General features: G+C 45.6%; 1 protein-coding gene across 21 annotated transcripts in view; it reads left to right on the forward strand.

Annotated features, from left to right (window-relative positions):
- Window positions 1-22569, forward strand: part of nrxn2b (neurexin 2b) — a 618578-nt gene that overhangs the window by 308346 nt on the left and 287663 nt on the right. For 18 of the 21 annotated variants that reach the window (XM_036547806.1, XM_036547808.1, XM_036547817.1 and 15 more), the window contains 3 exons: window positions 2807-3190; window positions 5168-5371; window positions 8724-8750. In XM_036547806.1, coding sequence (XP_036403699.1) covers window positions 2807-3190; window positions 5168-5371; window positions 8724-8750 — 615 coding nt within the window. The remainder of the gene's footprint in view (window positions 1-2806; window positions 3191-5167; window positions 5372-8723; window positions 8751-22569) is intronic. The other 3 variants (XM_036547810.1, XM_036547816.1, XM_036547826.1) reach the window with 1 other exon arrangement.

The following is a 22569-nucleotide window of genomic DNA, read 5'->3' on the forward strand; positions in this document are numbered from 1 at the left end:
GGTGTGTCTTATTTCTTGTGAGCAAAGCAGTACACTACAAGCTAGGCACAAGTCTCATTTGATATTTTTTGCAAAGCGTCATATGAAATCTGATCCAAACATTAATATAGATAATCTGATGGGGGTGGCAGTGTAGCATCGTGGTAAGCAGCTGGGCTTGTAACCGGAAGGTTGCTGGTTCAATTCCTTCCTGGGGCACTGCTGCTGTACTCTTGGGCCAGGCACTTAACCCGCAGTTTCCTCAGTAAATATCCAGCTGTATAAATGGACAGCTTGTAAAAATTGTAACATATGTAAGTCGCTCTGGATAAGAGCATCTACTAAATGCTAGTAATTCCATTTAATATAAATGATGACTTGGGTTGCAGGATAAAATAACAATTTTATGTTAGAAATTACCCCCAATGCTAGAGATGGCTGCTTTCGCAGTAAAAGTCCTGTTGCTTAGCTGTCGACCCTTAAAAGTTCAGGTAAAGGCAGACGCTCCTGAATATTTGGCCGCAGCGGTAGTGTAACTTGTCTGGTTCTGATTCTAATCAATACGGATATGTGTGCAATCATTCAGAACCAAAGCACTTTCAGAACCTCGCTGCTCATGAAAAATTCATGGGGAGCAGCCATCCCCAGAACTCTTCAGCAGAGAGGAAGGAAGGCAGAGGATGAGGTGTCAGTCAGTGATTAAACTGTCCCTGTAGCGGTGAGGGAGAAGTAGCAGGCTTCCCGTGCGAGGGCTCCGTCCTACCGCATCCTCAGAGCCTGTGTTCAAAATGAGGGGATCAGAATTAAGATGCACTGGGGTGGCGGGGTGTAGTGGTAAGGAACAGGGCTTGCATTCGTTTCCCCACTGGGCCACTGCTGCTGTACCCTTGGGCAAGGTACTTAACCTGCAATTGTCTCAGTAATATCCAGTTGTATAAACAGATAACATGTTAAAAAACTGTAATCTATGTAAGTCGCTCTGGGTAAGAACATCTGCTAAATGACAATAATGTAATGAAGTGGTGTCTTTTGGCACAGTAGACAAAGTGTTGTAAGTGTACTTCAGAGAGGAGAAAGGACTTAGCCTGTGTCCCAAGGGCGAGGGAAGCCTGCAAATTACAATCCGTTTCCCCAAGTTCTAAAGTGACCACCACTTTAGAACAGTGAAAACCACCACACCACTTATTTATCTGCTGTAACACTGATGTAGCAGGAGGGTCCTGACCCAGAGAGACACTGGAGTGCAAACTGCCGTGGCAGTGTGTGTCTCTCTGCTCGAGCTGTGACCAGCAAAGGAGAGCCCTGCAGTTACCCCACCCTGTGCCCAAATAGCTCCTCCTGTCTGCGTGGAGTCTGTCTCTCCCTTTATCTCTCTCTACATACTGTTTAATCTCCAGCACAGTGTCTCTCTCTCTCTGTCTCCCTCCCTCCATCTCTTACCTGTGCAGATGGTATCACTCTGCTCCTGCTTATGCATCCTCTCTGATCTCTCCATCTTTGTCTGGGATTTTGTCTTTCTATTTCACTTTCTGCTTTTGGTGTTTCATTACTTCTCCGCAGGTTTCTCTGTACTAAGTAGTTATCTCCTTCACTTTGTGTGCGTGTGCGTGTGCGTGTGTGTGTGTGTGTGTGTGTGCAATTAAGGCCCAGTCAGCATATGAGGATAGAACTTGATACAGTACCTAATCACTATGGAAATGTCTTATAGCAAGTCTCACAGAGCATGCTCCTGCCCCTGCCATAATTGCATTTTAATGGACAATTAAGAGCCAATGAAGTGTCGTAAATCAAGGGGAGGCCTCACAGAAGAGACCCCAATCCATAACATCCTCACCCCCCACCTTGACTGCCCCCCCACATACACACTCAGTCATTCGAACAGCACAGTGTCCTGCGACAAACACACGCACACACATATACATATACTGCCGTGAACGTACACACACACACATATGTGTGCGCGTATACTGACACAAACACACACACGCACACACGCGCACTAATACTGACGCACACACATACTTATGCATACATGTTGACACACACATGCACACACACACACATGTACACTAACACACACACACATACACTAACACACATACACACACACACACACACACACACACATATGTATACTAACACACACATTCACACACCCACGCACACACACCCCTCCCTCTGATCTATACCTCTAAAGAACACGATGACCCTGTACTGATGTGCTACAGTAGATAAAAAGTCTCATTTTGTTTCACTTTTTCGAATACTTAACACTTAAGCTCATGCAATTAGGTGGCACGCCATTATACTGTACAAACAGGGCTTTTAGAGCTAGCCAGACATATTATTTTGTGAAAAGACCATTCACTGATTAGTCCAAATTTACAAGGTGGGTGATTATGGCTGAAAATTCTGACTCCCTCTCTTTTCTCCCATGTCATAATTAAACACCCTGCCCCCACACGCTCATTATTCACCATGGAGTTCAGCACAGACTCTGTGTGAGACAGCATATTCTGAGGCGCGTTACCTACGCAGTTTGGAGACTGAATAAGATAAAATTTTGCATGTGTCTTTTATGGGTTCCCAATAGTTCACAGTGCCATAAAACTTGCAGCTCCCTAGGAAAACTTACTGACAAGAATTTACATTTGTAAAAAAGGAAATGAATAATAATAAAGCATGGTTAATTTAAATTCATACTCCTTGTTGGAATTGATCAGCGATCAGAGTTTGCTGGGAGGTATATAGTTGTACATGGATGTGGGCGTGGCATCTTAATTATGGCTCCTCCCTCATCTCCACCTTGCCCCACCCCCTTCTGCAGGCTCCATCTCGGTGAACAGCCGCAGCACGCCCTTCAACTCCAACGAGGGCAGCGAGATCCTGGACCTGGACAGCGAGATGTACCTGGGGGGCCTGCCGGAGTCCCGCACGGGCCTGGTGCTGCCCCCAGAGGTGTGGACGGCGCTGCTCAACTACGGCTACGTGGGCTGCGTGCGCGACCTCTTCATCGACGGGAAGAGCCGCGACGTGCGGCGGCTGGCCGAGATGCAGAGCGTGCCCGGGGTCAGCAGCTTCTGCACCCGCGAGCTGCAGAAGAAGTGCAGCAGCGCCCCCTGTGGCAACGGCGGGCAGTGCAGGGAGGGGTGGAACCGCTACATCTGCGACTGCACCGGCACGGGCTACCTGGGAGAGAACTGCGACACCGGTGAGGAGGGGAGGGGGCGAGGGGGTTCTGGGGCGGGGGGTGTGATTGGTGGTAGCAGTGGGATCACTGTGATCTAGATCACTGTGATGTAGACAGCGGTAGAGGTGGGGAAATGGTGGTAGCAGTGGGATCACTGTGAATTGTGAGTGTGCAGACAGCCTGTGGCATGGAAGAATTAAAATGTGAGAAGCGTGCGGTGTAGGATTTAGGGTCCTGGAGTTCCAGCCAGAAACACTCAGGTTTGGATCTTGAGAGGGGCAGTACTGTTACACCCTTGAGCGGGGGAGTTAATGTGAATTGCTCCAATAAATATCCACCCTTATAAATGGATAAGATGTGAGGGGAACGTGCGCAGCCAGTTGGGGCCAGGATAACTGTCGTCTGGAAGTAAATGACTGTGATTATTCAGGATAGCGGATCAACACTTTTGCGGTGTTTTGACTACATAATTATCAGGTGCAGGGTCGTAACAAGGAGTTGTTTCGTATTCCAAGATTTGGGACAAGGGACTGGGGAGGGTAAAGGACCTCTGAGCAGGTACAGGGAAGTGAACGGGTATTATTGCCATCATTAGACAGGAGGTATCCTTTAGGAAGGACACAGCAGGGTGCAGACGGTGACAGTTGTCCACTCTGATTTTTTTTTTTCTTTTCAATTTCATTTATCTACAAGTTCTCTGTACTAAAGACTGGGGGGGGGAGGGTGGATAGATGTGCAGAATTATCTCCCTCTAGATGTTCTGTCTCAATCAGAGATATGAATCTGGGCTGGTATCTCAGACTGAGGGCTCTAATGTTCTCCTGTGCTGAAGTCTGATGTGGCAGATGTATCCACACTTTGTTGCTGGCCGTTATCACAGACTTTGAAGGATAAATAAAACTACCTGTTTGATTTGATAATTGAGTACATATTCCAGAGGAATAAAATTTAAACACAGCTTTGTGTATTTTTTTGGTTCTATTTGGCCATTTTTTCTGTGATCCTCTGTCGCCATCTAGTGTCACTACAGAGTACTGAAGGACTCTGGAGGTATTAGTCTGAATTGCGCCTTCACACCATATCATCTTGACCAGTTTACCTTAATGGTGCACTCTGGGTCCACATATCTGATTCAAGTATTTGAATTAATGTACACAATCATATTCAAAGGGAAAACATAAATCACTTCAGATTATGCAACACACTCCACATAAAAGAAATTGCTGTCTGTTGATTTCTCAGCAATCAAGCTTCAAATCAAAATGAAATGCGCTGCCTGCTATAATCAACTGCTTTGCAACAGTGGAGGATAATGCGGGATGATAAACCTTCTTATAAACAGAGAGCACTGTTGGTTATTTCTTAACCATGTGCATCTCTCCGTTCTTCATGCTGCATTATCCTTGCTGTTTGAGTGCTTGGTGTAAACTTGCTTTGCATGTACACCTGCACATCTCTTTCCATGCTCAGTCTCACGGAATGCTGGGTGTCGTCCGTACGTGTGCACGCGCACACCTGTCTCTACACTGTTGCTGTGTTTAGTGTTATCCGTGCAGGTGCACGTGCAACTACACACCTCTCTCTATGCTGTAGGAGTGATTGGGGTTAACCGTGCACGTGCAAATCCCTCTTTTTTGCTTTTGGAGCGCTTGGTGTTAACCGTCCATGTCTCTGTTCCTGCTGTGTTATCTCTTTTTAACTGCACATCTCTCCGCGGTGCACTCGTCGCCTCAGTGCCGTTGAAGAGTCCACATTTCTTTCCACGAGTGTCTCTCAGCAGACTGAGAGCTGTGCACGTCTCTCTCACCGTGTCGTTTTAGCGGTTGTTGTTACCTGTGAGTGACTCTTTGAGCGCAGCTTCTGAGAACGCGCTCTGTCAGGCTCTCTCTCCACTCTGCTTACAAGAGCGCATTTAAGAGAACTAACCTAACAGTGAATTTTATCCCCAATGCTAACCGTGCCCTTTCTCCTCCCTGCCTGCGGTGGGCGCTGTTGCAGAGGCCACGGTGCTGAGCTACGACGGCAGCATGTACCTGAAGATCATCATGCCGAGCACCCTGCACACGGAGGCCGAGGATGTAGCCCTGCGCTTCATGTCCCAGAGGGCCTATGGCCTTCTCATGGCCACCACTTCCAAGGAGTCTGCCGACACCCTGCGTCTTGAGCTGGACGGTGGGAGGGTCAAGCTCACTGTCAATCTAGGTAACCCCGCCCCCCTCTCTACTCCCCACTCCTCCTGGATATATCCCCAATGCAACATGCAACCAAGAAGCCCCCCTCCCACCCCTTCCGCTTCTCCCTTCCCTCTGTGAGACTGTCCCAGGGCCCCTGTTAAACCCGCCCCACCCCCCTCTCCCCCTGGTTCCCGGTCAACCTCTCTTTCCCTTGCTTGAAGATAAAGGGACGATGTGCTGTCACTCATGCAGTCTGCCAGGAGGGGGAGCCAGAGAGCTTTGATAGAGAAGCAAGTGCCACTGCACATTCTCTTTTGAGAGAGAGAGAAAAGGAATACAGGTGTTGTTTTATAAGCTAGTTAAAGAGAACAGGCTGGATAAGCATGGAGGCGATTAATTTAATTAGAAACATTAGATTTTAATCAGATTGTTATAGCTATTGGCACTTTCAAACGTTTTCATACATTAATTTTAAAATGTTATACAGATGTGAGGTCATAGGGCGGATCATCGAGACACAGACAGTGTGATTGAGAGGAATGTTTAGGAGTATTTAGGAGTAAGGTTTTGGCAGGAGGGTAGTGGGAATCCTGGCAGATGCATGAGATCTGACAGGCACCTCCTCTCGGTCCCTTTATGTTCCATCTTTTGAAGGGAGCTGGGGTCACTGGTGGGCAGGGCAGGTCCCGGGACACTTGAGTGTGGGTGATCATGGGAAAAGACTGGTTCCTGTCTCCAGTTCACCATGCCATCCATCTCCATTCTCTCTCTCTTTCTCTCTGTGGATCTCCTTCTCTCTTTCTCTCCCCCCCCCCCGGGTCTTCCCCCCCCCCCCCCCCGTCTCTCTGGGTCTTTTTCTCTCTCTCGCTCCCTCTTTCTCTCTCTCTGTCATTCCTTGCCTGGCCTAGGCCCAGAAGATGGAACTTTTCATCCCTTCAATGGCCTGTATATCTGCGGCCCTCGACTCAAACAGCCAGAGAGACCGGCTCACTGAGTGTCATACCTCTTTGACCACAGGGAGGCAGGCTTGCACACATGCACATTCTTTTCACTTGCCAGCCTGCAGGCTTCCCGTGCTTCTGAACCTCGGGGGGGAGCTCCACTCAGAGAGGAGTAGGGCTGGGAGCAGAGCATATTCTCTAGGATAGGGCTGCCAAAAGGAGGGAAGTCTCTCCTGGGGTCTCCCCCCAGCTGCACGCGCTGGCCTGTGAATCCCAGGAAAAGGGCTAGTCGATGTCAGACTTAGTCTTAAATAAGACAGTGGAGTGGAGACACTGTCATTGGGGATTTTTTTTTTTAAGTCTGTGGTTTTCTTGAGTTCCATGTGAACACAGAGGCTCTGAGGTTTACATGGCACATTGTTCTATTCGAGAAAATTCTCCCACCCACAGCTGTAGAGACATTAATCCAGCTATTTATCTGCCTAGTTATATCATCATCCATCTTAGCCACACCTGAAGCAGTACAGATCTGCAGAGGGTGAACATCTTTCACCTGCCAGTGTCAAACGAGCCAGCTATGCACTGAATCGATGAGGAGGCTGAACAATAACTCAGAAAGTGAGCAGGCTGATGATGAGCAAAGCTGTAGACAGGATAATAACGAAGGGTGAAGGGAAAAGGGAGCAGTCACCACTACACTTTGCGTTATCGTCACCGTAGTTACGGTCAAGCATATCCCAGAATGCAACACGGTGAAAACAAAAGGTGTCGAATGCGATCGGGTGACTGACGCATTCAGTCCCCTGTCCCCTGTCCCCTGTGCAGTGAGACCGGTCCCTGGCTGTTTGTATCCACTATTCTGCAGCGGTTGACAGCTCGAGACCACACCTCAGCCACAGCTAGGTACAGCCGAGGCCACTAGTGGACGCCAAAATGCAATAAGGAGCTGTGCTTCATCTTGGCGTCTGTTGTAAAGAAATAACCGGGGGGTTGGGGGGGGGGGGGGGGGGGGGGTGGTCTGAGGAACCATGACACTCACACATGAAGAATGTATTACAATTTACTGCATATGTCTATTTCTACGTTTTGCTCTTGGCAGAACCCATCTCACGCTTTCCGAATACTCGATTTCTTTCAAAGAGATCGTAGTCTTGGAGGATCCCCAGGGCGAAATCTCTGAGGTTCAATAAACCCACTTACTTTTCTTACTAAACACTGCAGCTCTGTACACAACAAGCTACGCTTTGCTGTTAAACATCCAGAGTCACGCATATCAACACATACACATCAAGCCTCCGGCTTCACTTAATCATCGGTCTGACTCAGAGTCTGTTCCTCTCTGCAAGTGTGCCAAGCCCAGAATATACCCTGGCCCCCCTACTGTTACACCGCCCGCCAAGTGGTTCAGTCCACACAGGGAACAGAGCCAGACTTACTTGTGGGCTGTTCCATTACAGTGGGAGGTGGGGTGGGGGCTATCCAAGAGTGGATGGGCTTCTCAGGTGCTGTCGTACAGGGCAGGGTAGGCCTTTGTGTGGCTGGGGTGTGCAGAGGTCCCTTACCTGAATGCTGGGTCTGGTTTCCTCTCCCAAAGGGCTGTAAAAGGCAAACTCTTCTCAACTGAACAAAAACAAATCCTTTACATTCAATGGCAGAAAAAACACAGAACACAGAAAATATGTCCCCCATATCAGCATGCCACCTCTTCCATCAGTATTTCACTGGTTTCTGACTCAGCGGCAGGAATTTTTGTCACACCAGTCCACAGTGCATTAAATCTAATAGTGAAATAGACTCTCGGTGCTATAGCTTCCTGCTATATATTACTTCAGCCAGAATCTCCACCACACTATAGCTGTTGTAAGCATGCATTTCAAGTACAAGTTTACCTTTGGGGTGTCTGTCTAAATGCCTAAACCATCCCCAATACACCAAATGAAGGTAAATAAATGACAGTTCCGACTTTGGTGTCTCCATCTCGGCTTTATAACTGAATCTTGCAACCTGCTGCAGTCCCCACCCATATTCAGTTTTACTATCTAGCACAGCAAAATATATGTTTCAGAATTTTTTAAAGCGATATCATTCGATAATGCAATGTTGACATGAAACATTAAAAAGTGGGAGAAGACATTATGGCTGTCGCAACCAATGCCGACATCCTTAGATGTCTTATACGTGTCTTATCCTTACAGAGGGAGAGAGAATGGTTTGCCTGCCTTTGCTCTTTGGGAGTGGGGTTTGGGGTGGGGGGGTTGTTGTGAACAGGAAAAGGGCAGCTCTGACTCGCAGCTTGTCCCCGGATAGTGGGCTCAAAGAAATGCTTGGTTGTCTGCAGAATGTACCTTGAAGGATGTAAAATGTTTTCTTTTTTTCTCTCTTCTTTTATTTTGCTTTTCTTTTGGTTTGATCTCACCATCTCGCTCTCTCTCCCGCCAGATTGTATCAGGATAGACTGTAATCTCAGTAAGTGGTTTCTATGCATTTTCAAAACTACTTTTCCCTACTCTGATGTGTCAACTATCCCTCTGTGAGATGTGTCCTACTCTGGTGACTGGTACCAAGATCTATCTATATCTCTTTCAACTGCTGCTCTCTTTCTCCCTCTCTCCCTCTCTCTCTTTCTCCCTCTCTCTCTCTGATCCTTTATCATTCTGAATCTCCTTTCCCTTCTTCAGAAACAATAAATGGTAGATTTCAGACAGTGATTGTCTAGGCTTGGAGATAAAGCGTTGTCTTAATTGGCCTGTCGCTGGCAGGGTACAAAGGAAAAATGCTATTTTGCATTGCTCACAATTATCCTAAATTGCACATGAATTCATTATTATTATTGCTCTCCTAGACCTCCCAGACACAAAGTCCATTCTAAATTTAAATAGGGAACCTTTAGAATATTAATTTAATTCAATTGCAAGAAATCTTAGCATACTTTTAAAGAGCAATTCTAGCCATTTTGTTACAGTATTGCCTGTTACACTGTTTAATGAGGCAAATTACAGCAAATTTCTTCAAAAATTTCTGTTGAAAACGATTGCTATTTTTTTATGCATAAAAAATATTCCGCTTCAGTGATCAGTTATTTCAGGTGCTGATCTTTGATAGGGCAAATACATGTGGTGATGATTTAGAAATGTTAGCCTTTAGAGAAGTGTAATGAAACAGAGCCGCCATTTTGGCTCTGAAAAGTGTACCATGAATGAATCACAGTTATCTGGAAAGTGAGGTAGAGATCTTTAGAAGTGCACAGGTGATTGCCTCACCAAGGTAAGTGTGCACTCAGAAACGCAGCGGAGAAACCTGTGAGTGTGTGTGTGTGTGTGTATGAGTGTCTGTCTGTCTGTATCTGTGTGTATGTTTGTGTGTGTGTGTGCGTGTGTGTGTGTGTGTGTGTGTGTGTGTGAGTGTCTGTCTGTCTGTCTGTATCTGTGTCTGTCTGTGTGCATGTGTGTGTGTGGCTGTGTAAGAAAGAGAGAGAATATTAAATCATCTGGTGACTGCATATCTTCCAAACACTACACTTGAAAATGAAAATTAAAAAGAAGGTGAATGTTTCATTCATTCAGTCATATGGGGGATTAATAATCTGATTTTATTGTGCAAAATAATATTTATCCTGTGTGAAATAATCTGACTTTATCCTGTAGCACTACAGTGAAGGTGATTGTCACTTGTCATTTTTGGTATTGACTGGTATGGCAGTTGGTAGACAACATACCTTCACCAACACTTACCAGCATTAAAATGTAACCATAAAACTCTAACAGTTATGTCAAATTTCCTTAAGATTTCCACTTGCCAGTCTGAGACAGGCAGCAGGCCATTGCTCTGATCATGTGCTCACAGTAACAGGGTGAAACTGAAGAGGGTGACCCCCCCCCCCGCCCCCCCAACCTGTTTAGTTGTAAGTAGAATAATATGACAGTAAGAACACTGGGTGTCGCAGTAACGCAGAAGCAGTTCTCTTTTGGAGGAGGGATTGCAATCAGTACTGCCACACGAGGGCAACATACACCACTGTATGAACCAGAGGTTGCCATACAGTTTTAGCTATGGAATTCTTAAGAAATTCTGTTATTCTGTTTTTGCATTTAAACATACACACACACACACACACGCACACACACACTCTGTATATATACAGTCTACTCGCCTATTGTTTATCCTTTTGGTATATAGGTGTAGTACACTTATGGACTTCATATTTTGCAATTCATTAATCAATTAACTGATGTTGCTGGAGCAACAATATCTACTTCAAGGGTGCTACAACAGTGCTCGGGATTTGAATCCCAAAATCGCAAGAAACATTCTAGAGATGAAACCCCTATACATCGAGCAGGCAAAAAAGTATTGTGTGTCTTTTCTAAGTATGAGTCTATACATTAGACTTGTTTGTTGCAGTATACTGAAATATCAGCCTTGGATCTGAAGATATCTTGCTGTTCTGACCATTCAAAAGACCCTTATCAGGATGTGTGATCATTTCAGAGAAAGTGAACTATTTTCTTAAAAAAAAAACTGTAAAATAAGGTATTTATGTTTAATACGGTCAATTGGCGATTTTTAACTGGTGGATTCCGATACACCAGCTAAACATATCTGATCGTGAACGTGAGTCTGGGTTTATTCGTACTGTGACACCACGCTTGGTCAGCACGGTGTGTCCGTGGTTAGTGCGAGGACGCCGAACATGTTGTAAATAGGGTGCCATAAAATCCATCCAGAGCTGGTTCTTACAGATGTCTTTCTCTGCCCTCGTGGATACCTGCCGGAGATATTACCGCGAAGTAGTGTACGATGCCGCGTCGATCGCTGCTAGTCACTGAGTCACTCACGCACGGTCACACCCAGGCGGTGACACCCCGCTTTCTCATCGGGTACAGGCGCAACAGCCGGGGAGAAAACAGCACGGCAAAATAACCGTGTTTAAGAGGGAGGCGATTACACACTATTTAGAAGATTAGCAGATACTGCAGAGGGTATGTTTATGCGATGCATGTGAGCTATTGCACAAGGAGTAAGGGCGGAATTTGCACTCGATACACTTAACTGCAGTATAGAATTAAGCAAATTAATCAAGCGATTATCCAGTCCTCAATCAATGCATTTAAATAACGACAACAAACCCATAGACCCTTATATACACCGTATTCAATTGACTAATGCATGTTTCTGAATTTTAGAAAGGAGAACAAAATGGCTTCTTTTTATTTCACAAGCACACACACACAGAAATGGTAGTACATATAATTATAATTGGCAAGACAAATTAGTGTCGTTATTTTCCTAATTATAACTAACCCAAGTCGACATGGTACCATTGGACTGCAGTTAATTCCAAAGCACAATGACTTTTTTCCTGTAAGAAATGGGCTGTATAGATAATTTGATGACACATGAATTGTGAAAAATATCATTAGGAAACATAGCTACCATAGCTACCTAACCGTTACATTTGCTTAGTAGACACTCTTATCCAGAGCAAACTACGTAGTTTACAGTTTTTTTTTACGTTTTATTAATTTATTCAGCTGAATATTTACAGATGCAGTTTTGGTAAAGTGCCTTGCGTAATGGAGCCACGGGAGAGGCCCACCTAAGAATCGAACTGGCAATATTTAGGTTACAAGCACTATTCCTTACCTATACACCACAATGCCACTGCTTACCAAATGCATCCTGTGGTACCCCCCTGCCATGCAGCAAGTCATCCGTGCCCCTCTGTGTCGGAAAATTATATACGACAGACAGTAAAACTGCGTTGGAGAGATTAATCAAATATGCATAGCCAAGCTAACTTCATGAAATAAATTAGCCTACCTGAGTATGAAATTAGATTCTGAAGACGGAAATAGAACGGCTGTTTAGTAAGGCCGAGAGCTGCGAAAGTTCTGAAGTAAAAAAATTATCAGCTGCGTTTAAATACATGGCTAAGACCACATTTCAGAGTTGGAGTCCAAACATTTTTCACACGTATGTATGACATATTCTCTACAAGCACCCTAGAGGAAATCCATGTCATCGTTCTGTCAACTCGCAATGAGATAACGTGTATTGCTACTAAACTGTGATCCAAGACTTGCTTTGGTCTTATTCTGCGATACACTTACTCATGAAAAGGAAGAATGACTTAGACTATAAATACTCACCTGTGACAAACTGTCTTTGAACAATTCAAACTGTCTTTGAACAATTCACACAATTCATTCAATTTAGTAATTACACAAAGTAATGATTCACAGCATGGATTATTTTTCTATCACTTTTCTGTTGAGGTACTATATGTAGAGTTGTAGCGAATATTCTCACATTTATAATCACTTCTAATGAATTGATGTTTTGTAAGGTAAGGTATTTGCGAAAGTGTTGACGCTCTCACAGAAGGACATTCAATGAGATGTGGGAGTTCTCAGATATCTTTACCCAGGTGCGTAATCCCAATGCAAGACGTAAGGTGAGCTCCCGAGCCGTGCGCATAAAGGTGTGACGATATGTGTTATGACAGGAAAGAACTGCGATGATTGCTTAGGAAGCAAGATGTTTGTTTCAAACCTGTAAGCAGTCATGAACGTCGCTAAAAGCTTTGTGGGATGAGTTACAGTACTGCTACATGGAGTAGTGGATGGGTGAAGGCAAAGCAGGAGGCAGTAATTTTGGTACTGTAATCTTGTTAAGAAAATATGTTTACAAATACAACAACAACAATGACATTAAGAGGGTTATGACATTAATTGGGGTAAGGCAGTCATATCACTTTATACATTTAATACATCCATTTTACACAAAATGTGTGATTGGTGATTGGGATGGGGGTGTGAGTCTGGGAGGTGGGGGGATCAATCCATCCCTAAGCACCCTCATAGCACCGGGCCTGACTATAAATGACTATAAAAATATGCATCAAAGGAGCAATAATTGATTGCTCTGTGTTTGCAATTCTAAGATTAAAAGATTCTATATTTTAACTTTCATATTTCAACATTGACTTTAATTGCATTTAATGCAGTGTGTCGTCGTCATGCAGCAAAGTCTAAAATCGTGTTCCAGTCAGCAATTACTTGATTTAACCAAAATGAAATATTAAAGAGAAAATTCACACTCCACATGCACTGATGAGCCAAAACATTATAACCACTCACAGGTGAACCAAATAACGTTGATCATCTCTAAAGAAGGGCACATGTCAAGTACCCTGGGTAGATTAGATGGTAAGCGAACAATCAGTTCTCGTAGTCAACGTGTTGGATGCAGGAGTAAAGACCTAAGCGACTCAGTCAAGGGCAAAATTGTTATGGCCAGACGACTGGGTCAGAGCATCTCTGAAACGGCAAGGCTTGTGGGGTGCTCCCAGTCAACAGTGGTGAGTACCTACTGACAGTGGGCCGAGGAGGGACAAACCACAAACTGGCGACAGGGTGTTGGGTGCCAAGGCTGATTGATGTGCAAGGGCAACGAAGGCTATCTCATCTGAACCGACAGAAGGTCTACTGTGGCACAAGTCATTTTAAATTTTAATGATGGTTACGGGAGGAATGTATCACAACACACAGTTGAGTTTGAGGAACATGATGAAGTGTTCACGGTGTTGCCCTGGCCTCCAAATTCTCCAGATCTCAATTCGATTGAGCATCTGTGGGATGTGCTGGACCAACAAGTCTGGTCCACGGTGGCTCCACCTCTTGCCAACTTACAGGACTTGAAGGATCTGCTGCTAATGTTTTGGTGCCAGATACCACAGGACACCTTCAGGGGTCTTGCAGAGTCCATGCCTCAGCGGGTTGGCGCTGTTTTGGCGGTACACGGAGGACCAACAGCATATTAGACAGGTGGTCATAATGTTTTTGCTCATCAGTGTATATTTACAATAAAAAAAAGACTTCAGGCTATAATCAAATTGAGATGTCATCAGCAAATACAAGAGACGTAATAATAAAAAAAGTGTGACATCAAGAGGGTTGTGATAATATTAAGCAAGTTGTTATTAACCGCGGTTGTTCATCTCTGTGTAGTTATTTGCCACTTCGGCTTTTGAATCAGTTGACTTCTCACCGTTTTGTCAAAGGAACTGATCTGAATTCAGGAGTAATTGGCGTTTAGCTCGCCCGGTGCGGCTGCCAAGGTTCTGACAGTTCTGAGCTTCACTGCCTGTGGCCTGCGCGGCTGGGGTCCGAGCGGCCGTACGTGTGCAGCCGCGGCCCCCGGCGCCTCCGCGCTTTCCTCCCCGTCGCCCCGCATGTGGGGCTTTCACTGCACACGCTGTCAGCACAATGCCGCGGGCTCCTCCACAGACGACGTCTTTGTTTTTGATTCTGGAACCCTTTTGAGCAGCGTTTTGATGGTCACTGTTGGCTTTACTACCCGTGTCTGCTGTTTGCATCCCGCAGTACTTTAGGACAAAATTCACCTGCATGTTATGGAAGTGAAAACACAGTAATTATCCACTGTTTGGTTGAAGCAAAATATGCCAGCAGTTATTTTAATGCATCCCAATTAATCTACACTAATAATGCACCAACGTGCTGTGTACTGTCAATCCTTTCTGTTCATTTCCTCCTTGCATTTTAATTACTATTATTTTTCACAATTAACTACATCTTCAATAGCACGTGAAAAAGGACTGATCTTATTTAATTAATTGTGTAGGTCGTTTACTCTATTCTGACATTCCCATTGTTTAAATTATGTACAAAATGTTGCCTCTCCTGTGTTAGATTAGGCATTCCTTATTAATAATGTTATACAGACGGTCAGCCAAATACTGCACCAGATGTCCTCTGCATACGACAGTGCAATATATCCACCACACTGTCAAATATTTTCAATACAAGTGTCATTATTACAAATATTTCTCCTCTCACAATGTATAATTTTATGCATACATTTGATGTATGTATTTTAGTCGTATGCAGCTGTAATTACATAATGTCATGCATGAGAGATGCACTAGTATCATTCTACATGTGCAGTTATAAACTTAAAATATTAAAGCAGAAAGAGATATATTGGGAATATGTCCCTCATGATTAATGCTTGTATTTCTACATTATTTGTCCAAAAGGGCCCTTTCCCATGAATGCCCTGCCCTGCTATGCAGCAATGGAGAAGTGGCTCCTAGGCAGGCATTTCATGTTTCTCTTTTACTAAAAATGAATTTTGAAAGAAAAAAGCGACCTTGTTAACTGTACCGCCCACTCCTCATGTGTTTCCTAATTTTGAGCACTGTCTGCGTATGTTTAAAAAATGAATCAGCCAAATACTCGTTCAAATGTTAAATAAAGATGACCTAATAAAGTATTCCTTTGAAGCGTATATAAACTTCAAAGGAATATTTAATCTGATCGTGATTTTTTTTTCTCTCTCCCCCCTAACTTTGGTGAAATGAGCTCGGTAAGAAGTTGCCAGCTGTACCACCTCTGCTTTCCGATGGAAAGTTGTGTCCTCATATCGAAGACACATCTTGAAGATCCTATGGTGTCTTCTGGGAGATTTGCTAATTGGTTTTGGGCCCAAGAATGGCTGTTATTAGCTGCTGTAATTAAGGAGAAGGTTACCATTCTATGAAAGCATGAATGTCCCTCTGGCATTTATTTTCTTCCTCTTATTAATCTCTCCTTGCCTTCCTTGGGCCTTGTTCACTCTGAAAAAAGATGTCTGCCTTATCAGGGACTCATGGTAGGCATAGGTCTCTGTCCCAGGTGGGATTGGGTTTCCGTGAGCAAAGTGCCACACCCCAGTTGCTCACATCTAAATCCATGTGATATAAAATGTTTCAGGGATTGGAAGTTGTCCTGGATTATGATGGTGCCAAAGCAAATGAATAATGTAAATGTTTTTTTCTTCCTTTATTTAACCAGGATTTCCTCAGTAACAAAAACAACAAAAAAAAATACATCACTGGTTTTCAGGGAGTCCTGGGAAATGTAAAGCCCGAGGCGGTGTAAAGCATTTCATTCTCAATATGCTGCAGGTCGTGTTTATCCCTGTGAAATCGGGAAAACAACCGCTCCCTCATAAACACAATGCAGCCCCATGCCAACGCGAAGGTTTGCACTGCCGGTGGATGGAGAGAGCAGAGAGAGAGAGAGAGCAGAGAGAGAGAGAGAGAGCAGAGAGAGAGAGAGAGAGAGAGAGCAGAGAGAGAGAGGGAGAAAGAGAGAGATGTGCAGAGAGAGAGAGAGAGACAGAGAGAGAGAGAGAGCAGAGAGAGAGAGATGTGCAGAGAGAGAGAGAGAGAGAGAGAGATGTGCAGACAGAGGTGGAAGCAAAGGAGTGGTGCTGCTTCAGACAGACACAGAGAGACGATCGGCAGGGGAGGGAGAGGAAGCAGGCAGGAGTGGACCCCCTCCCTGCTTTCACTCTTCTCTCTCTGGTTACTGGAGTCCACAACCCCCTCTGCATGCTTTCTGATGAAGACTGACGAGTTCCTCCCACTCCACACGCACACACACACACACGCACACACACACTCATAAACAATAGTCACATACACACACACATACATACAGTACAAATGTAACAAAAACATACATACATAAACACACACGTGCAGTACACACACCCACACACTGTATGTATGTATATACACACACACACACACACACCCATACATATAAAAAACCCCCGCAGACTGACCACTGACACCAAAGTGGTATTTATGGACAGGCAGAAACTGAAGCCAACCCTTCCAGCAATGCCATAATGTGCACTATAAAGTTTAGGGCAGTGACATGTTTACAGTGTGTGTTTGTGTGCGTATGAACTCTCCCACACACTCACCCATACTTCTCCTGCTATTCCTCGGCGCATTCCTCACGGAATCCATTTTTCCCCCTCTCCCCAGGGGAAAGGGCCCACCTTGCGGGCCGTCGAAATGCATGCATTTCCACGAGACGCGAGTGTCATTCTCATTTCGGAGTTCATTGGGATCAATGGGGGCAATTCAGAGCGCTATGAGATATCGATCGGCTCTCGCTGGCGGCGCGTGTTTACGGCCCCGGCGTGCCTGGTGGCGAGGCGCACACAAACGGGCTCCGAGGCCAGGAAGCAGAGGTCAGCTCCTGCTAGCGGGGCTGTCTTTCTCCCCCTCCTCCTCCCTCCATTATCTCTCACCTCCTTCCTCTTCTTTAATTGGGACTGCAGTCTGTGTGGCGTGTGTCGGCCCCCAGATAACCGCAGCTGTCCGTCAGCCCATCTCCCTGAGGGGAGTCGGAAACAGGTTTTGGGCAGGTGTCGTCCGTTGCCGATCGGACGAGCACCAGGGCATCCTCACATGACCAGCAGAGCTGTCCGAGGCTCCCAGCGGAGGACAGAGCAGGAGGGAGCGCTGAAGTTCTGGCAAAGCCCCGATCTGTCTCCCTGCTTGCGTTTGTCAGGTTTATCTCCGTGGATCTTCCATCGACACAAAGAGAATACTGATGCAGGGAGATGGGGGCCATTACGGCACGCCAGACGGCCCTGCCGCAGAACGACTTCATTAGACGTAGCAATACAAAGTCCCCCTTGAGCCTCTAATCATAAAAAAAGAAAAAAAAAAGGTACAGCACAATAAAGACCCGAACGTCGTCCGTATCGACTGGATTCGATCCCGAACGTGCACCCAAGGAGGGGGTGTTCTCTCCGGAAATTTCCCTGGCGCCCCCCCCCCCCCCCCCCCCGAACGCTGGCGCCCTGAATGGAGGGCAATGCTAAGACGCGTTTCGGGAGTGCCCAACAATATATTTCCAAGACTTCCCAAACCCAATTTGTCCACCTAAGCGGAAAGCGGAAAAATCCATTTTCATTTTCTCATTCCTAATTATAGCTACAGGACTGTATCAAAGCCTGTCTCAGGGGGCCTCTCCAGTGGCCGTGTCTCAGGATTATTTAAGAGAACGCTGCACGCCCCATTTCTCTGGGTTCAGTTCCTGCGAAAGTCGTCAGCTTGCTCCGTGAAAGAAAAAAAAAATTCAGATTGATGTAAAGAATAAAATATCAAGGGGGTTGGACATGTCGTTTTTTCTGAGTGAAGCATATGTTTAATTCAGTGACAGTAATTTTGGCTCTGTTTAAAACTGTTTCAAATATATGTATAGCTGGCTCCACATAACTGGGAATGCAACATTCTCATGGTTTGGTCAAATTGAGCAGTCAACCCAAAAATGCAGGGTGCGTTCTCTCCAAAGTGTGTTTAGCTGCTCCACGGCCCTGACGACGCTCGCCGACTTCCGAACAGATTCGCCCTGCAGTTAGGCCTTTCCCTGGAGTGCCTGTCGTACCCGGGCCTCCACCGATCGATCCGCGTGACCGCCGGGGGTCTGTTTGCATTTCGCTGAGCGTGGAGAAGCAGCTTTGGGGCGTCTGTGAGCGCAGCATACTGCAGATACAGCATCCAACACAGCACTCCCCTCACCAGTGTCATCGCCTGGCTCTCTCCCCCCTCGTCGTAAACAAACACACTGCAGTATCAAATCCAACGTGTAAGCAGTGCCAATTTATCCTGCGTTCATCGGGAAATAAATCCCTTATTGCCAGTTCTGTACAGGAGATTTTACGTATAGAAATATTACAATATACATACTCAGTTAATATACAATTCTGCAATATTTGTATAAAATTGTAGGAATGCAAATCGATTTAAATGGTGTAGTTAAGTATACTCAAATTTTGAATTTGATATTTTTATGAATTACTTTTTAATTTGCACGGGCTAATTTCCCTTGTTTATTCTATTCCCTCTTCAACCTGCCCTCAAAGACAAGAAGCCTTTTTTCACAGCTCATCTCCTGCCCTTTAGCCATAACATTTATTTACGTCTGAGGTTGTGGAGTTGTGTGTTTTTTTTTCCCCTCATCATGATTTGGAAGTATGCAAATGTATGAGTCCACAGTGGCACTTGCAGTTGAATGCAATTAACCGCACTTATGTTAATGAGCCCAGTGTTGTGGAGAGCTGGGTTTGGGTGTTGTAGCATTGTGAGCGCGTGTGCTTTTGTCGGGGCCCTAGGTCCTCGGCTCTCGTCCAGCCATTGGCACAGAGTTCGCCTGCCCTGAGCGGACAGGAGCCAATCGGGCGTGAAGGTTGTTTGAAGCAAGCAGTGATTAACCTATGACAACACCCGCTATGATCGCGGCGTCGCGGGCCGGAGGGGGAGGCGGCCTGGGAGGGAGAGGCCAGGCGGGGGCGAGCGCGGTGTTTTGGTGCAGAGAGAGTGATTCACATATGGAAGAGAGAGCGTGGGGGAGCTGGAGAATCTCACCCCCGCCCCGGGGACAGCCTGAGTGTCACGGCGCTGGTGGGCGCGACGGCGATTCAAACGTGCCCATCTGTTCATCAGCATGGTAACCCGCACGGGTCGCCCGGTGTCACGGGGGCGGTGTTGCGGGGGGGTGAGGATGGGGGGGCGGGGGGGCACTCGGGTCGGAGCTTGTGCTCCGTGCAGATCGGGAAAGGGGGGAGGGATGCCAGGGCACAGATGGGCCGCGAGCACAAGGCGCGGAAGCTTGGCGCCGGCGCTTGGAGCAGCGGCCTCTCGCTCCTGAGACCCACGGCGGGGTCACTATGGGAACGCTGTGTCCTCAGCCCTCTGCGTGAGGGACATCCAAAGACCTCCGCTTCCCCCCACCCACAGCTCCTGCCAAAGGGGAGCAGGAGTCCCTGCGTGTGTAACATGCCGAGGCGGTGCGCCAAGCCCAATCGCAGAGTTCTACGCCTCCTGTCCTAATCATGGGCTGAGACCCGAAGCTGCAGCTTTTACACAGAACAAGAGGCAGAGGGCATGGTACAAAGGAAAACCAGCCAATCCCAGTGCAGGGTGAGCACAGCTGCAGGACAGGGCAAAAAGGCTGTGCTACAGAGGGGATTTTATTACTATTTTATTACTATTAATTAAATTATTAATCATTAATAGGTTATTGCAACACTTTAACAGGTGATTTATTGGTCAAAAAAAATCTATAAGATGAGTATGTAAGAAGCTCTGAACAGTATAGAGGAACATAATGTTCACATTGTGAATGTACACATTGTGTCTTGTTTTATTCCTCTAGCCCTGTGCATTAGGAGCACCTTCTCCTGCATAATGCAGTGAGCAGCAAGGTTGCATGTTGGATTTAACACCACTGTCAGCAGACACCGCCACCTAGTCCCTCTGTGGGGCCTGAGTGCAAATCAAGCATGTTTTTGCCTGTGGTTTACCATTCATAATGTGTGTGTGTGTGTGTGTGTGTGTGTGTGTGTGTGTGTCTGTGTGTTTGTGTCTATGTCTATGTGTGTGTGTATTCTTAAATGGATAAGTGAGTATTAGCGTGTTTGTGTGCAGATGCTTATCTGTGAGTGAGTGAGACTAAAAGTAAGTGCATGGTTTTTTGTGGTTAGACCTTTCTGTGAGTGTGCGTGTGTGTGTGTGTGTACACCATACGAAAACATCTCAAAACAAAAACAAGTCAAACCTGTACACATGCAGACACACAGACATGCACTGATATACATACATGTCTGCACTGATAAGTAGACCGTACCTGTCTGGCTGTATAATTAGAGAGATTGGTCCTGTAGATAATTCCCCCACCCCCCCTTACCTTCAGTGTTTTACATTAAGCAGGCCCAAGCCCCGGAGACAGCACTCAGTCAGTATGGATTAGCTGTGCTGTTTAACGCCTTGCTGGAATCCACCATCAGAATCCATACCTGTCAGCTTGGATATATGCTCATCCAGCCCACACTTTCATACACTTTTATACCTCCTGTGCACTGGCATCAGATTCATTTTTTGCTTTTTTTTTTCTTTTCACGGAGAAGGTGGGTCAGAAGAAAATGGCTTCAATCCTGAGCATTAATTAAACTGCAGGAAAACACGCATCTGAGACAGGGCTGTGTGTGATGTTTACAACAATAGCAACATGGTCCTGCCTCTGAACTTTGACCTTCACTAAATTGCTTGTTTTTGTTTTGCTTTTCTTTCTTTCCAATTTTTTTCTCATAGGTCCATGTACATCTGTCTCCTGTGAGTGAGAGAGAGAGAGAGAGAGAGAGAGAGAGAGAGAGAGAGAGAGAGCAAGAGAATCTGTCAATTAATGGTGGCAGTATTAACTTTGAAATAGGGTTGATAATAATGTATATTTTGCAACTCACAGTGCAGTGTATCCCCAGGCTTGGTCCAGATGACAGGTTTGGTTGCTTTGTTCCACCTGAACATTTTATTAACGAGGTCTGATCTGTTATTAATTTACACTTACTTGGATTTAACATCTCAAAGCTGGAATATTTCCATCTTTAAGGGAAGGTGTGACAGAAGGTGCATTTTTGCTAATGAATAGAAGCAAGATTTGTGTCTTCAGCTTATTGTTTGTTGTTCATTTGCACTTGATTTGAGTTACTGATAAGGATTACAGTTCAGCCGAGCGAACTAGTAGTTATTCCATAAATACATTCATCAAATATTCACTAATGAAACAAATCAATGGTCATTACAGTTGAAGTTGAATCTGTATGACTATGATGTAATTGTTTAAGAAGACGATGTTGGCACAAAACGGTGTGAAGAATACATTTTATCCTGACAGAAGACAGATGTGTGCCCTATGGAACAGCTTTAACGTGATTTTGTTTGGGGTTGGTTTAATAAGGTGAAATATTTATACCCAAAGTTCATGCAGGAGGAAGCAAAGTTGTTGAGGACTGTGTCGCCTCTTTGAACACAACTCTATCGTTATAGCTCCTGTAGCTCTTTTAGCTCTTGTTCTGTGGAACACCAGAAGTTTAATGACTGTAGGTCTCTGACCATGACTGTTGCAGTTAGCAACTTTGCCCTGGTCATCTTCCACGACCCGCAGTTATGTCCCTTAATTTTCACATTAGCTTTAGTTACACCCTCTTAGGAGTGTAGGAGTCTTAGGAGTGTGTCTTATTTTTTAAATACTTTTGTGTTTAAGTGTTTTGGGTTTGCCATTTCCAGTTTACAACAGTGGTCATACATTTGCTACTTTAATTCACTAAAATCTATGTCAAACCCAGAGGGGGGAAAAAAATCGTTTAACAGGAGAGAGGAAATGCAGGCGATCTCGGCACGCTGGGTTAACAATTCTTTACAGATGGCTAACCTGGCCGATGAGCATCCAGGTGGTTGGAGCCCGTCTCGCCCCGCGAATGTGATGCTCTGCAGTGTTACTGACGGGGTGATGCAAAAACGTTTAGACCGCGTTTCGCTCCAAATGGGGTCGGATTCCGGACACCCGCGCCCGCTTCGGGGCGATCTGTTCACGGGGAAGTCACAGCGCATTTCGGGAGCTGTCTCCCAAATACGACCTGG

Source organism: Megalops cyprinoides, chromosome 16 (assembly GCF_013368585.1).
Source record: "Megalops cyprinoides isolate fMegCyp1 chromosome 16, fMegCyp1.pri, whole genome shotgun sequence".
Lineage (NCBI taxonomy): Eukaryota > Metazoa > Chordata > Actinopteri > Elopiformes > Megalopidae > Megalops > Megalops cyprinoides.